The following is a 16,311-nucleotide window of genomic DNA, read 5'->3' on the forward strand; positions in this document are numbered from 1 at the left end:
GTTTCCCAAAGACAGGTATGTGCGATAAAAACGCAAATGCATACCACTGGTCATTAGTTGAATTCATGACAAATCAGTGATGAGTTGGGCTATAGCGTATGAAATGTATTAACTAAAAGAAATGTTGCATTGTGCAAATACTTCCACTTAATTATATAGTATTTTGCATGTTAACGCTATGGAAGGGGGAAAAAACGAAAAGGTTTTGCATAATATTGCTCTGGTGTGACATCGACATGGCCATATTTCTGCAATGTAATGGCTTTTAAACATATTCTGTAAATATTTTATTCAAGTGTACGTACAGTCCATAACATATACACAAGCAGCCCAGAAATTGAATATCTATTGTACACGTTGTGCGCCTTGCTTACCATCATGGCGTGCTACCCACTTCAAGTCCTTGATTTGAACCTGTTGAGCGCAACATCCGGGTACTGACCGTAAACTGCATTTCACCGTAATTGTGTGAAAGTGCTTCCGCGATGAAATTGCTAAATTTATGTATGAATTTGGAACTTCGCTGTAAATTTCACTGCTTGGGTGACGTATCCCATACCTTAATGTACACCTTTTGCAACAACCTGTTCCGACTTAATCCTGAAATCTTTAAAATTGATGCCATGTGAAGGTTTTAAATTCCATGTACGTCACGCCATTAGGTTATCACTTGTTACTAGGCAGAGTTCAATGGGCTTACTCCTGATTGGTCAATGAAATAAAGGGCACGCTAGCAACACGTACCACGTTTTAAATAGCACAATAGTATGTTGCATTGAAGCCCATCAGAAATTAAGTTTGAGAAAAGTCAAACTGAATTAGCAAACAGTCAAATTTCTGTTCCCAGGCACATTCCATCCTTTCAGTTCTCACTTGCTTACAGTAACTCAAACTTTAACCAAGCTGAAAATAAATGTTAACATTTAGCAGTCAGTATGAAAGCACATTCCAAAGGTTTATTTCTTGGGGTCATTGATGACAGACGGCGCATCAGTTGAATTAGACAGTATAGTCACATCCTCTGACTGAGCGACAGGCCAATGGTCAGTGCCAAGTGTAGAGTTGTCTTCCTGTCCAACCTCTGGAATCAACGTTGGTTCAACAGGTCCACTTTCATCCTTGTCATCTGTGATTAGACTCATGTTATCACAGGTCAAGTTGTGACAGAACACTTGTTTACCTTTTAGCTCGCTTGGGAATTCTTCAAGTGGGATGTCTTCATCGTCGTCAAAAGTCAGGTCTTCATCCTGGTTTGATGTGAACAGACCAGGAAGTAGTCCCTTCTTCAGGTCTAAAACGTGGAAGCACACTTTAGCAGGAGGGAACTTTCCACTTCTGGCATGTTTCAGTCCGTCAACATTGCATTCAAAACATTCTTGTTTTTGATCATAGCGGACAATAAGCCACAAGTGAGCCAAAGTTGGTGAGAAACACCCATTCAAAATCAATGCCTAGCAAAGCACTGCTGTCTGGATCTCCACTGGCTGCCTGGAAAGAAAGTATGACAAGTAAATAAGACGATAAACTCACCCTTCCTGTAGCTGAGGCCGCTCTTCCACTGGCTGCCATACAGAGCAGGCCTGCTGATCTTCTCCAGGACTGGAGGCAGCTCTTCCTCAGAAAGAGTCCAACTCTTCTTGGATGGCAGAACCAACACAGGACCCACTCTCTGCTCCTCTTCCCAAACTGGAATAGATTACGGTGTTGAAGTTGCCCCAAATGCATCATGGGACATGATACCATACCGTCAGCAGGAAGTCTGCTCCTCCACTGTGGTTCAGAGACATCCAGCTTGCTGAAGCCACGAGGCCCAAACTTGGCGGGCTTCCTGGGGGCTTGGCCAACTTCACTTTGGCTTTGACAGTACCCACACAAGTAGTCGTTTCCATCAGCTGACCGCCACCTAAAAAGGAAAATAAATGTACCCGCACTTTGTATTCATTCATGCAAAAGTAAGCCAATACTTGCCTCCCGTTGACAAAGGTGCATGCTTTGTTGGGAACCTCGGCATCGTTGACCGGTACTGCGTTCATGTGGCATGTGATGTACAGCTGTAGACAGGAAGTGGCCATCTTAGGAACCGCGTATGAAACAAATTCACTAGATGCACCAACCTCTCCTCTGTCCTCATTGTGGAACCTGAAAGCATCAATGACCAACTGGAGCTTGTCATCTTGGGTCCTGACCAAGAAATGAGACTTGGATCCTGGAAGTTTGGAATCCAGCAGGCACCTAGTCAAGAGAAGCAGTAGTCAGCATTCCTGCATGTCACTCAAACCAAGAATCAAGTTTTGTAGTTTGTTATTGTAATATAGTTTGATGTATTCCATGCATATTGAAAATCAAACCACAATGTCCCAGCGCTAGCATGTACCTAATAAAGCGTCCAAAAGGATACGTATGCTAGTTCTGAGGTGCTCACCCATGTTCAATGAAGACGTAACGGGGCACCGAGTGGATGTCGGGCTGCAGTGTGGCCACGCAGCTGCTCAGGAACACACGAAGCCCCATGTGATGTCCCACTCGCACCGACGCCTCCATGGAGATGGGCTGGCCCACGTAGTAAACGTTAGAGCTCCTCTCATAGAGCCAATCATCTGCAAGGTCAAATAAAATATATGCCCTTCAATAACTAATATTTGACCCTCATAGCACACCATAGTCTGGCGTCTAGATGTTATACCTCATGTTAAATGAGATTAACCATTTAGTACTACGATCAGTGTAAATAGTCCAAGATGAACCTACTTGTCATAACTCTGAGTTTAAAGTCGAGTGTTTCTACTGCAGCTTGTGTAGACATGAAGGGGATCCATGTGGGAGCCAAGGATGAACTGGACAGACTGTAGCGCCTGAGGAGAACCAGACTATGCTAGAACCACATCGTGTGAAGACATTTAAAAATAAAATACCTATCATAATGACACTCTATTGGAATGACGGCCTCATCCATTCGGATCAGACCATCTGGAGAAGGTGCAGGGGAGTAGATGAGCAGGTTGGTGTAGACCAGAGAATCTTCAGTCATCTGTGGACAGCACAGGTTCAGGTTTCAACAGGTTTGGTTTATGTTGGATGTTTGTTACCCAGTATTTGGTGCCACAGTCCAGAAGCCGGACCAGAATCCTGTACTGGCCCTCTGAGAACGGGACGGCCTGACAGAAGTCTTCACCGTGATCAACCCCGAGGTGCAACTCAAAGCTATAGACGGGTGCCCCAACTCCAAACAGGTCTGCTTGGATCAGAATCTCCAGGGAGTCCGGGTGGCACGTTACACTGACAGTGTTGAGAGGCCGCCGCTGGTCCATCGGAGCCTCTTTAGCGTCATATTTGGAGGCCGCCTGGCGGTAGCCGCCATGATCCTGCTGAAAAGCGTCACCCCCATGAAAAGAGAAAGATGTAGCCAAGAGCATGAAAATGGGCCGCAACACATTGGCGGGAAAAGGCGCCATCACAATCTGCCTCAGCACACACTGGCAACTACTCAGCTGGGTACCTTTTTATTGTGCAGACAATCAGGTGACATCCTGCTCAGCTGAGTCCAATTCCACACTGATGGCACACACTACACCTGCTTCACTTGAAACACTGAAAATGCACTTCTTTCATGGATGGATCTTTTCATTCCTTTTTATTGTCATCAACCTAACCTCTAACTGTGGTTAGATCTGACATCAGCAAGGTAGCTAATTAGGTTAGACTGAGAATTTGAACCTTTACAAACTTTTAATTTCAATTAAAGGTTGTATTAATTAATATATCTATGACCTGTTAGTTTGTTGTTTAGTGTTTTTGTATTTACTATATAAATTAATACCCAATACATCAGTTAATTCACATACTGTAATTTAAATGTCTTATTTGTCATTTGTTTTAATTAATTATATATTTTTCACATTTTAACATGTAATTAAATGTTTTAATAATGAATTTCTTATCTGTTTTTTTGTATTTATATATCAATACATACAGTATACACATATTCAAGAAATGATTACATGACTTGAATTAAATCATTTTACAAACTGAACCAGTAAAAACACAACATGCAGGACACAAAAAACACCAATAAAAGATAGAAAAGCACTCAGAGAGCACGGACCTCTGGCTAGCACCATGGTTGCCCCCGTATTGTGATTTACAACATAAATATTGGTCCGACATGTATTTTATCAAATCAAAAATCAAATCAAATCAACTTTATTTGTAGAGCACTTTTCCTGTAAGGACATGCAACACAAAGTGCTTTACAGAATTAAAAACAATTACCACAATTCAAAAGAAAACAATTACAAAGAAAGCCCCTCCCACCCTCCATACTAGACACACACAACACACAACACACACACAATCACACACAGTTGGGAGACATGGCACGGCACTGAGGATTTATCTATATTTTATCTATATTTTAGATTCATTGACCATGAAAACATATCATGGAAGAGAATGACTTAAAGAATAGTAACATTGTAATGTTAGCATGCTGACACTGAGCATGATGGCTGGTCTGGTTAAGTTCATTTTCATGAAAATCGAAAAAAAATGCTAGTATGCTCAGTGTGAATGCTAGCAATGCTAACATGCTAATGCATGTAAGCATGTGCAACATGAGCACAAACATGCTATTGTTAGCATGCTAACAACTAGCATGAAAAGTTCATTTTCATGAAAATCGAAAAAAATGCTAGTATGCTCATGTGTGAATGCTCATCCTGCTCGCATGTCCTCACCCAGCATAATAGTGTCAACCTATGAAAATGGGTAAAAATGCTACTTTGCTAATGTTGACATGCTCGCAATGCTAATGTGCTAATGCTAAGTGTTCATATACACATATATCTACCCATGAAAAGGGCTAAAAATGCTAATCTGTTACTATTAGCATGGTCGCAATGCTAATATGGTAACATTATCATGCTAACACCAAGCATGGCTAAACGTCCCAAACAAGTACTCTGACCAATCTTTTGTGGAGTTATATGCACAGACGCAAAAAATGGTCCGATCTCACAATGTTAAAAAATCCCTGGATCAAGACAGTGATCTGGATCACCCCCAAAATATTGAGTCAGTTCTTCCATATCCCATTTCCTGAAAATTTCATCCAAACCCATTCACAACTTTTCAAGTTATTTTGAACACAGAAGGATAACACGGGCAAAAAGAAACCTCTGTGCTGCACTTTGTGGAGGTAAAAAAACAAGCCTGCACTTAAGGTATGTTGGTAGATATGTTGTGATACACGAAATATACAGGAGGAAACTTTTTTGTTGCTTCTGGCCACTGGACTAGAATCTGCCTCTAAAATGACATGTTTAACACAGGAACAGGAGTGGAGTACAGGTAGTGCTAGCATGTAGCGTGCAGAAGAAGCATTTTATCAAGACTTGTGGCGGTGGTGTCTTCCTGCTTGGTGAAGAACAATGAATAAAGGAAGTGGTAGGAGGCCCATTGTGACTAGGTTGTCTGTGGTTTAATGCTAGTGTGTTTTTAAGCCAGAAGAACATGAAGACCAGCATTGAGTTCCTTCTTGTCCTTGTTCAGCTCTTAGAGGGTAAGAATGAAGCTGATATTTCATAATGACCATTATGGCTCATGTCAGTGTTGTTTGCGTGCAGCACATGCAGATGTGACCTTCAAGCAGCTGAACGAGAATCAGTCCTTGGAGCTCTCTTGTCACGGGGACCACAGAGGTCTAACAAGCCTCCACCTGTACCACAGCCGAGGACACACACAGACCACATTGCTGTCCATGCTCCCACGTGGCGGCGGCAGAGAAAGCGACGAGCTCAGGCTGGACCCGTACAACAAGTGGCGCCTGCAGGTGTCTGGAGGATGGAACACCTCACAGGTGAAGGTGATGTTGCTGCGTTTGAAACCAGGTGACTCGGGCTTGTATGTATGCCAGCGCTTCTACAGAGAAAAGACTTCACAGCACAACTCCTTCACCACTCAGCAGCTCTTCCTGTTGGTTAACGGCTCAGGTAACAACTATTTCCTTGTATAGCTTCCTTGTTAAAAATGTGATGATGACCATAGAAGCAGAAATGGACGTGCTGGTGATGTACGCACATCTGTTTTTATGTAAAGCTGTGAGCTGGAACAGTGATAGCGAAGAGGGAAAATGTGATGAGCAATGGCGATGTGGTAACATGGTACATTCCTCTATGTCCTGGCTGCTCAGTATAAAATAGCTATGCCGCCCAAAGAGTAATAATGAAAAAAAGGAACGGAACGTGATCTAAAATGCTACTTATAAAATTGCCTGTACCTGTTTAAAATGTTCTAAATACTGGTCTTAACATTACAAGAGCCCTCTGGACATGGTATAACACCCCTATAGTCACCTTTACATTTCTATTACCCAATATAGTAGATACAATCAGAGAAAATAAGACATATTAAACAGAAATAAGATAATATAGAGTCACACGTCAGCAGTGGACAGTGTACTTCCAGAAGTGGCTATGGTCTCATCAGTGTAATGTAATGGCGGCTTTAAATGGCTTTACGCTCATATTACTTAACATAGTAGACACAGTAAGAGTGAATGAGCAATTTAAGCAGAAGTAAAACTCCTGTTTATGTGTCACAGTAAATCACATCAACCACCTTACAGGTTCCAGTGTAGATGATTTCATTAAACAGAAAAATAATAAAACATACAGTATTGTCACTTTAGCCATGTTCATGTTCTATGGTTATCGTCACATTATCGCTCTTCCCCATCCCTGGTATCCTACTGTGGTGGCAAAACCCAAAGAAAAAGACTGATAGTATTAATATTTCTACACAATGGTGACATTTTAATTGGGAGGACTGGTGGTGGTGTTTTGTGCAGGGAGGAACTGCCAATGCTCTTCCAGCTACCCCCCTCTGCTTGTAGCCATCTTTTCAGTGACCTGCTTCCTTCTGATCGTGGTCGTGTGGCTCGCTATTAAAAAATGTGTAAGTAGGTCAAAAAGGTGCACTCTGCTATTGAGTCAAGTCAACTGGACTTCAATGTTTGATAGCTCACAAGTTGTATGTTTTTTTTAAGGTTGAGACAAGGCGCCACCCGAGTGCACCTGCTGCTTTTCCAGTTTATGAGGAAATGGCCAGGAAGCAGCAACACTCCGAAATAATCCCCCCGTATCAGCAGGAAGTGCCCTCACACCTGGAGGAGGTCACCTCTCCATTGTATGCTAACGCCCCCATAAAACAACCACAGGACAACTGCTATGCCTGCCCCAGACACATCGCCCTCAGAGCGTGATTGAAGTGGAGACCCAACCGATTTAGCGTCTCCAAAAACACCAACGAAAGTTTTGCTTACATTTAGAACATATATTTAGAAATCGTAACTAGCTTTTAAAGTAGTTTTTACTCACCGCTGATACTACAAGTCCCAGAATGCAGTGCTTTTTGTGCTGTCAGTTAGCTTTCCCCGCTCTCTTTCACTGTCACGAAGCTCTTATAACTCAAGTTTGGGTTTTGTGACACAAATAAGTGGTCCAAAATGTATATACATGTATTTAAACATATATATATATATATATAGATAAACATATATATGTAGAGACATATATATGTAATATTCTATAAATAGTATGCCCGTTACCTAGCTTACATAGGCTGTGACTTCCTGTTCCTGTGACTACGGCAGCCTTTGGTGGTCAAAAAGGCGTCGACGATGTCCCGTGACTAAAGCACTGTATTGTACTTGGTGGCAAATGTACTTATTTCATGATGAAAGCGTTGGTGTTTTATCAATATAATTCCTGCAATTTTCTGTATTAGTACTAGTTTCTGGGTGTGTTGTGCATACAAAAAGAAAGTGCACGTTTCTTTTAAACAGCCGAGAAAAAAATTGCTATTTTATTAATATCTGAAAGAAGCTCCATAATTCATGAAAACATTTGTTTCGGTGCATGTCATTTTTGAACAATCACATTCTATGAGGAGAAAGATATACAGAGAGAGAGAGAGAGAGAGAGAGAGAAATAAACCATTACAAGCCACTGACTTTTCATTAAATCTCAGTACAGACATTTTTTTTGTAATATTCCAAACCATAAAGCAAAGGCAAAAAAAGCAGCCCTAATTCCAAACACCCATTGATAACCCCCCACCCCACAAAAAAAAAAAAAAAACCCCTTAAAAACCTTGAGGGTGACAGGCTGGAATCCCACAGTGCTAGAGTGAGACGCTCATTGGTTTTTAGGAATACACAGCATGGCGATGTAACACGATCGGAATCAGGCCAAATAAAAATAAAACCATATTGGATTCCCTCCCTATCCCATAAAACCCCTGCAATAAATCGCCCACAGTCAGTGTAGGCCATGAAATCGCCTTCTTCTGCTCCTCCAACACTTGTGCATAGTTTCATGTTCCTTTACAACCTTGTTTTACAAACATCCTCCACACACACACAAATCATATTTTTCATGAGCGACAAGAGAAAGAAGGTAAGATAATAATGCACGACTCTCCTGATTCAGTCAGGATGGGACCTCAGTAAGAAAAAACACAAGAAAGGGTCAAAACAAAACAGCTTTTTGCATCATCTTATTCACGGTCTCTCTTTTTTTTTTAAACAATCAAAATCCACATTTGTTTTCATTTTGAAATGTAAAGCAATTTTTTAATATATAGATTTGTATATATATATATTTGTGTATATATATATATATTTATATATAAAGCACTCCATTTAAAGTCCATTATTTGGTTATTACGTAACTGCTACGGATTTAAAAAAACGACAGGTATTTGCTCCTCCTTCTCAAATCCATAACTTTCAGTGCTTAGATTATTCTCAATAATAAAAATGTACATTAAAATGATGTGGAGTTGGTACTCTGGAACCCTGGCCTTCCTGAGACGAGATCCACGTTTTCATGTGTGTGCAAGATAGTGAGCAATTGTCTTTTTTTTTTTTTTGTCCTGTTTTTTTTTCTTCGTTTTTTGTATAAAGTAAAAATATATAGAATCAACATAAAACAAACAGGCTTCAGATAGTCCAACATAAACACAGAACAAGACAACGCTGTTGGATCCCAGAGTTCTTAAAGTAGCACAAGAAATCTTCATTCTGTGAAGTGTTGCACTTTGAAAAATGGAAGCATTTGTCCTTTTTTTGTTTTTCTTTAAACCCCTTTCCCATTGGTTGTTTTAATTCTTTTGGAACTCCAGAATGAAACAAAAGTGTTTTGTAAACTGTCAGTGGCCAGGTGGGTACAATGACATGAATGAAAGAGGAGAGGAGAAAGAGAGAGAGAAAAAAAAGTAGGCACCTCTGAGGTGAGCCGAGGCTCTGTCTTGACCTTTGCCCTCAGACAGCAGAAATCCTTCTAACCCCTCAAAAAACTATGGCCACAGGTCTGTCAAATACTTTTTTTTTTTTTTTTTTTATACATGTCTTATTTTTTTGTCGTTTTTTCTTTTAGGTATATAGTCTGCAAAATGGTGCAATACTCAAATATGATCCATACTTTCCTTGGATTATTGTCCACAATGAAAGCCACTAAAGGTAGATAAACATTACATTTAAAAACAAAACACACACTTATTTATTTCATTTTTTTTAAAGTCCTTGAGTAAACATGTACACCGTCTGCCCCCACGGTACTTGTGTCATGTCGTTGGGTTTAGCTGGATGAGGACACTCAGTGCAACGCTATAGAGGCTAGTCACAACAATACTGAGTTGAAAAAAACAAAACAAAACAAAAAACAAAACATGGCCGACACTTGTCTGCGCACATTATTGGAAACATTCACACGCACACATATACACATGTACAGTACAAGCAGCCTTGTGCAAACACTCTGGTGTTCATTTTGCCTTTTAAAGTCCCCCAATTTCTTTGAATTGGAAATAAAGTATATGAAGGAGACAAAATAATAACTACAAAAAGTGTTCACATTACGTACATTATTGGCGCTTCTTTTTGATTCAAGTATTTCTTTTCATTATTTTCTATTTGTCTGATATGTTTATGATCTTGTCAATGTTAAGAGGGAGGGTGCAGGCATGGAACACACATACACAAAAACACACTCGCGTCTATAATGCGGAGAAACTAGCATGTGCATATTCCACCCCGGCGAATGCAACTCTTATGTGTGATCCATGATTGTGACGCAAAAGTCGCCTTTTTGTAACTTTTTGTTGGTTGGGGGGGGGGGGGGGGGGGGGCACATTTGACCTCCTACACAAGTTGGAAGGAAAAGGGGGCAGGGCTGGTAAGTGTTGTTGCTCAGAATAGCACAGGAGGGACTGTTTACACTACGATTGTATTAGAAAAATGTCATTTCACAACTGCATCTTTTGAGTGGAAAAACTGCAGTTGCTTCACAATTGGAGGTTTTTAAAGTTGCCGACATTAGGTTTACAGTAATCCCTTGTTTATCACGCTTAATTGGGTATTTATAAACCAAATATACATGTAATTAGAGCAAAGAATATCTGTTTACAACCTTTTACATTCAGTTATTGTTATGATTAGAGCCCTCCAGACATACGATAACACCCCTACAGTCACATAGCCAATATAGTAGATATAATCCGAGACTCGTATGTCAATAAATGTCTTGTGGACATTTATTGTGATGATAATTGAAATCTGCATAATTGATGATGACAGAGATAAAGTCTGGTGTGTTACTGTAAAGACCTCGTGGCCAGTATAGACTACAGTTCAAATTGTATTTGTACTTTTTTTAATTCTTGAAATGCTTATTTTAAACCAAAGATATGTAACAATGGCTTAATGTGCTTAGTTTTAGTCATAGTCGACTACGAAACAGCAAATTCATTTTTGAAAAACCAAGATAGAATGACGACGCAATGTTCGAAGCGCCAAGAGACGAGGGCCGACTGTATATCTAAAAAAGATATGAGCATACACGCCTATGTTCCACTGACGATAGTTAAATACACATGTAGTGTTACCATTCTCAACATAAATACACACGTTTGGAATAGTAAAAATATGCTTTTGGACATGACCGGAAGGATGCTAACTGCTAGGCCTTCCCGTGTTTAGTTGTTCTGTTTTGACGATAGCTTTAAAAACCTTATTGCCTGCATGAGAAACTATTCAGAAAAACAAAAAAAAAATCCCGTTGTCGTGTAAACATGCCCCTCTGAGTCCCGACGACCCTGTCCCTCCAGCGCTAGCCCGGTTCCTTGATTCAAGTCCAGTGTGGAGTAAATGCACAGAACAGAAATCCATACATCCAAAATAAAATAATAAACAACACAGGCATTAACGATTGTTCCGTTCAATGACAAGTCTTGAAAGAGTGACTCTGGAATAGAGAACACACGTAAAAACAAAACTATTAAGACTTGGTACCGAACTTGAGATGTGTTCCTGTTAGTGATTGGCGGATTAGCGCCACCTTCAGGTTGGAGGCCTCAACAGAAAAACAGAACCTCAGATTTGGAGTGCTCTAACACATAAAAGAAATATGATAAAGATCCTGGTTTTTTTTGGTTATTTAAAAAGAGATGTACCCGATGTGACCCATAAACAGTGCACAGACACATACAAGGACCCCCCCCCCCCCCCCCATCCACAAATAACCGCCTCCTCCTTCTCCTGTGAAAAGCAGCATGGCCACTAGTTTGTCGGGGCCTCCTTCTCCTCCTCATTTGATAGATATTGATATTTGGATGTCAGTTGGCACAGGACTGAAGAAGTTCCCCAAGCACGCGTGCCTGCAGTAGGTGTCGCCTCCAAGCTCGGTGGGAGATGTTTTGACGGGAAGCTGCCTTGGTAGTAAAAGAGAGAGCTGTGATGTTTGGCAGATAGGAGGAGAGGGGGGGGTCTGGAGTTGGTGGCAATGGCGGCGAGTTCACACCTCCTTTTGCATAGAAATGGAAGGCTGCTTCTCAGTGGAGGCGGCTCCGAGTGGAACTGAGTGCTCCCAGAGGTGAAACAGAAAAGCACCAGTGTGGCGTGTCCTGGACGGAGAGACGAAGTGGGTACACAGCTGGGCGGCGGAGCTTTTGAGGAGGTGTCACGGGCGGGTGGGGTGGGTGTGGGGGGGCTGAACACTGCATAAAGCCATGACATAGGTGTCGTCAATGAACATCAACAAAAAGCACATAGGCAAAAAAAAAAAAAAAAACTTTGAAAAAATGCCTCCATGTCAAGAGTGGAAGTGGAGGTTGCTGAGGGCAGCAGCAGCAGTAGTAGTATTAGTAGTAGTACACAAAACACAAAAGAGTTGGAGGAAGAGGAGGGAAGTCATGTGGGAAGTGTCAGCATGGTGGTGGTGAGGTCAGGGGTGAGGTCTGCTTGCAGAGCACTGCACCCTGCAGCAGGCAGGCACTCAGTGGCCACGCCATGACGCCGACTGGCTGGTGGGGGTGGCACGCCTCTCCAGAAAACAAGGCTTCATTTGAGAAAAAAACAAACAAACAAACACATGCCTCCCCCCCCAATCGGATCATCATCTTTGCTACCATATTCATTCTGGGAGAGTGGAGTGGGATGGGAGGGGGGAAAAAACAAAAAGAGAAGAAAAATCTTCACATCCATAAGTTTGAAGCCACATAGCAGTCAGTCACTTTCTATTTGCCAGTGTTGCTTCTGCTTGAGCCGCCATTGAAGGGTGTGGGTCGGGTCTGGGCGGCAGAATGGGGGCACAGTGAGGGGTAGGTGGCTCCTGTTAAGTGCTATGATAGAGCAGCCTTTCACATCTCTACACGCATTTCAGTCAAAAAAAAAGAAGAAGAGGAAAACAGGCTTCTTTCATCATTTTGGTTTGATGCCTTCCATCCACACATACTCTCTCACACATTCACACACACGTCGCCTGCTGAGAAGTGCTTTAAGTGAATGACCTTGCTACTCTCCTAAGCCCACGCACGCATGCACACGCACACTTGGGGGAGGGGGGGTGTATTAGTGGCAGTAAGTCTGGGGGTGGCGCTGCACATAGGTCACATAGAAGTTCAATGTGGTTCTCTTATGGTCATCAGTAGGGAGCATGGACGGTTACAGTCTGTTGTGGCTTATATTGCACGTCACTTGAAATGTTTTTGTTGTTGTTGTGACAAAGGGGGTGTTGGGGTTGAAGGGAACGGGGGTGCTGATTTTCCGGTCTTGAGGTTTTCAACAGCAGTGAGAAGGTCCCAGACCAAACTGCGAGACGAGTTGAGGTGCATCGATTTGTTGTTGTTACAGCTCCACAGTAATAGCAGTGGTTCATGTTGTACTGTAATCCCCCCCCCCCCCCCCCCCAAAGCCCAGCCCCTAACACATCTGAATAATAGCGTTTCTTAAATTTGTTTGCAATGCTTCAAGAAGAGCAAGAAAAAAAATACACTACAAAAATAAATGGCTTGAACAAGGCGAACAGAGTTGCATCATTCCCTTTGAGAGTGTTTTGTGAGGGGATCTGCTTTGCAAAAAAAAAAAAAAAAAAGAGACAAAATAAAAGCACTGTTTGTAGATGGGAGCTGTGGTTGCTTTCTAGTAGGCCGCAGCAGCATCATGAACTCCCCATGTCGAATTTCACTGGCTCAGAGATAAGGGTGTGCAAGTGTCCATATGCTTCTCCACCCACTGACAGAGTGAGTGAGGGAAGCAGGGCAACAGGGGGAACGAGGTTAAGGCCAATATTAGTGCTGAGAGTCTGGAACAGCCGAGGAATAACAACCAGCGCTCTGATTGACAGTTTTTTTTAATAACTTTGGGAATGATGCCTTCTTGCAGGTCTCTGAGGTGCAGTATGATTGCCTCCAAAAAGGCAGCGAGAGTTAAAGATGGCAGCTCATTTCATTCGGCGAGTTCACCTGTGTAAAAAGTTTGAATGAAAAGACATCTTCCTGTGTCTCCAAGTGTAAAAGCTCAACACTGCGACTTTCCTCAAAAAACAAACTAAAGAAAAAGGAGTAGAGGAAGGCGACGAGCTGTGAGGACTCCTCTCGTCTCTCCCTTCACCTTCACGGGTACTCCATTGCTGATTATCTCCGTATTGATTTGAAAGTTGTTTGTTTTGCTCCATTGTCCTTACATGGACTCCCCGCTCAGCAGGTCTCCAGGTAGCAGCGTGTTGATTGGGCTGGGGCTCCCCATGACCCGACCTTCCTCTCCACTCGGGGGCCCCCACAGGCTGGAATACTGCTGCACACCGCCCCACAGCAGCTCTCCGCCACCCTTGGTGCCGCTGGTACCTCCGCTGCCATTGTTGTTGTTGTTCCAGTGGGGGGTGTGGCCGATGGGGTGAGAGGCTCCGGAGCCGGACCCGCCCATCCTCGTCTGATTGGTTCCTGGAGTGGCCTGCCAGCTGGTCGTCCCACCGAGTGACTGGCCCTGTGCAAAGAAGCGATTCACTTCCTCTTCTCCGGCGAACTCTGCCAGAATGGTAGTGTTCCCCAGCACACACCTGGGCAGAGAGGAGCACAGAGAAGATTAACAGCACTGGCAACTACTCTGGTATCTGTTGGCCCTGAACCTGACAAAGACATACATGTGCAGGGACTTCTGAGCCTTGGCAGCTTCGTCCTTGGAGCTGTAGCGCACCACAGCATTGCCCTGTGTCAGGTTGAGGTGGAATGTGATGAGAGGGCCGTGCTGCATGCACAGTGTGCGCAGAGTTGAACCGTCAATCTGCCGCAGAGAGGGTGACGTTACAACATACTTTATAGTGGGCAGTAATGGCAAGCTTCCTGAAGTCTCACCTGTGGGGTGAGGTTCCTCAGTACCAACCAGCTACTGGTCCTGGTGGAGCTGTCTGTACTCCATGTGGTGCCTGCTACAGAAAATGGAGAGTGCAGAAAAAAATAGCCGACTTAGACTACTGTATATACAGTGTTTCTATACAAATAACCACCAAGTCTCTATTGTCGGCAGGAGTGTGGTCTACAAAAGCAGGCTTTGCTAATGAGCACAGTGTGAAAAAGCACTGGCAATAACAACTGTGGAGTGTAAAGGTGTAGTGTCAGTGTGTCTCCAAGAGGAGTGTCAGTGTGTTACTCAATGTCTGCAGGGCTCTAATGTTACAAACTGTGTTTAGAAACAATTTTTTTTATGCTGTAACTACTAAAGTATTCTATTTATTAACATTGAATCCTATAGGTCTGGTCTGGAACCAATTAACTGCTATGAACGAGGGTCAACTGCATGTGTGTGTAGTCGGGTATCTTGCAAAATTGAAACGTGACAAGATTTCTTGTTCAGAAAAAAAAAAAACATCTCGCGATAATTCGAAAATGAACTTGATAATTTTGTCGGCTTCCATATGTTATCATGTGCAAGTGTGTTTGTTTTCCTTGTCTCTTGCCTCCAAACAGGCAGAAAGAGGGTTCACTCTATGTATTGGTTCAGCACCTTGAAGCGTTATACGGTTGTGCTTCAACAGTAAAGAGAGTGGGACCTTATATCAGTAATACAGTCGCTTTGTTTCTGTGAGGGGAGGCAGCGAGCATACAACACAGCAAAACACACAGCAAAAGAGTGGAGCTATGTAGGGAGCAATGCAAGGTAACGTGAGGGAAAAAGATGCTTGCAAAGCCACATGGTACAGCTCCTGTGTTGGAATATTAATAATAAGGAATGTGAGCCCATCGACACAAACAAGCTAATATGCAGAATTTTTTTCTAAATTGGAAGCAACATAATAGTCAACGAAATGCACTTGCCCACCGCAAACATCCACGCAACACAATTTTCCCATGTGAGAAACAAAATACACCTAAAGTTAAATACAAACGGAACAGCGCAAAATTGTACCAGTGGTGTAAGAGCTGCTCCATCCCTGGGACAGACCCAGAGAGTTCCCTCCCCAAGTAGAGGATGGCTTGGTGTTGGTGAGGCCAGGCGGAGGGCGGGAGGGGGCTGTGGTGCTGCTTCGGGGTCCCTGTGGAACCTTCCACATGTCATGGGACAAAGAGGCCTGGCTGTGGGAGATGGGCCCTGGAGACCAAGTGGACTTCATCTCTGACAGTTTACCTGCATGGGAAAAGATAAGATGAAAAGGGTTGAACTCCAGAAACATATGAATGAGAAGCTCCTGCAATATCTCAGCTTAAACATTCCATTTATTTTCCTCATTAAAAAAACGTACGTGATCACCTTTATGCGCCACATGTTCACAACAAATGGGTAGGTTAAACAGTACAAATAAAAGAACGTTATGCTGTTCTGTTTTCCCATGCACAAGCTGGTGAAGGGGGGAATCAACACCACAGTAGGGGGGTGAGCACAGAGGAAAACTGGCAGGATGGCAAATCTCGTGAGTCCTTTTGAATCAAATGAAATGGCTTGACGGGCAGGGTAGGTGTGCTCTCCAGTAAATAGTGAGATAT

The 16,311-nt window shown here is 42.7% G+C and overlaps 3 protein-coding genes across 7 annotated transcripts in view; 1 reads left to right on the top strand and 2 right to left on the bottom strand.

The window, feature by feature from the left end:
* Positions 1 to 936: 936 nt before the first annotated feature.
* Positions 937 to 3,485, bottom strand: LOC131103816 (zona pellucida sperm-binding protein 3-like). Its single transcript, XM_058050383.1, has 10 exons — positions 3,087 to 3,485; positions 2,913 to 3,028; positions 2,749 to 2,852; positions 2,423 to 2,597; positions 2,115 to 2,232; positions 1,969 to 2,051; positions 1,746 to 1,903; positions 1,531 to 1,686; positions 1,181 to 1,291; positions 937 to 1,126 (listed from the first exon to the last, which is right to left on the bottom strand). Exons 1-10 carry the CDS (start codon positions 3,450 to 3,452, stop codon positions 957 to 959), a joined length of 1,557 nt encoding a protein of 518 aa, XP_057906366.1. The 5' UTR covers positions 3,453 to 3,485; the 3' UTR covers positions 937 to 956.
* Positions 3,486 to 4,632: 1,147 nt separating this feature from the next.
* The window catches only part of tnrc6c1 (trinucleotide repeat containing adaptor 6C1), a 42,941-nt gene continuing 31,262 nt past the window's right edge, over positions 4,633 to 16,311 (bottom strand). For 2 of the 5 annotated variants that reach the window (XM_058050380.1, XM_058050379.1), the window contains 4 exons: positions 15,737 to 15,955; positions 14,686 to 14,759; positions 14,475 to 14,614; positions 4,633 to 14,390 (listed from right to left, as the gene is read on the bottom strand). In XM_058050380.1, coding sequence (XP_057906363.1) covers positions 14,015 to 14,390; positions 14,475 to 14,614; positions 14,686 to 14,759; positions 15,737 to 15,955 — 809 coding nt within the window. In that variant the 3' untranslated portion in view covers positions 4,633 to 14,014. The remainder of the gene's footprint in view (positions 14,391 to 14,474; positions 14,615 to 14,685; positions 14,760 to 15,736; positions 15,956 to 16,311) is intronic. The other 3 variants (XM_058050377.1, XM_058050375.1, XM_058050378.1) reach the window with 3 other exon arrangements.
* LOC131103819 (uncharacterized) lies at positions 5,509 to 8,560 on the top strand. Its single transcript, XM_058050390.1, has 4 exons — positions 5,509 to 5,557; positions 5,622 to 5,987; positions 6,845 to 6,951; positions 7,043 to 8,560. The coding sequence occupies exons 1-4, from the start codon at positions 5,509 to 5,511 to the stop codon at positions 7,256 to 7,258; spliced, it is 738 nt and encodes a 245-aa protein (XP_057906373.1). The 3' UTR covers positions 7,259 to 8,560.

This window comes from Doryrhamphus excisus, chromosome 15 (genome assembly GCF_030265055.1).
Source record: "Doryrhamphus excisus isolate RoL2022-K1 chromosome 15, RoL_Dexc_1.0, whole genome shotgun sequence".
In the NCBI taxonomy this organism is placed as follows: Eukaryota; Metazoa; Chordata; class Actinopteri; order Syngnathiformes; family Syngnathidae; genus Doryrhamphus; species Doryrhamphus excisus.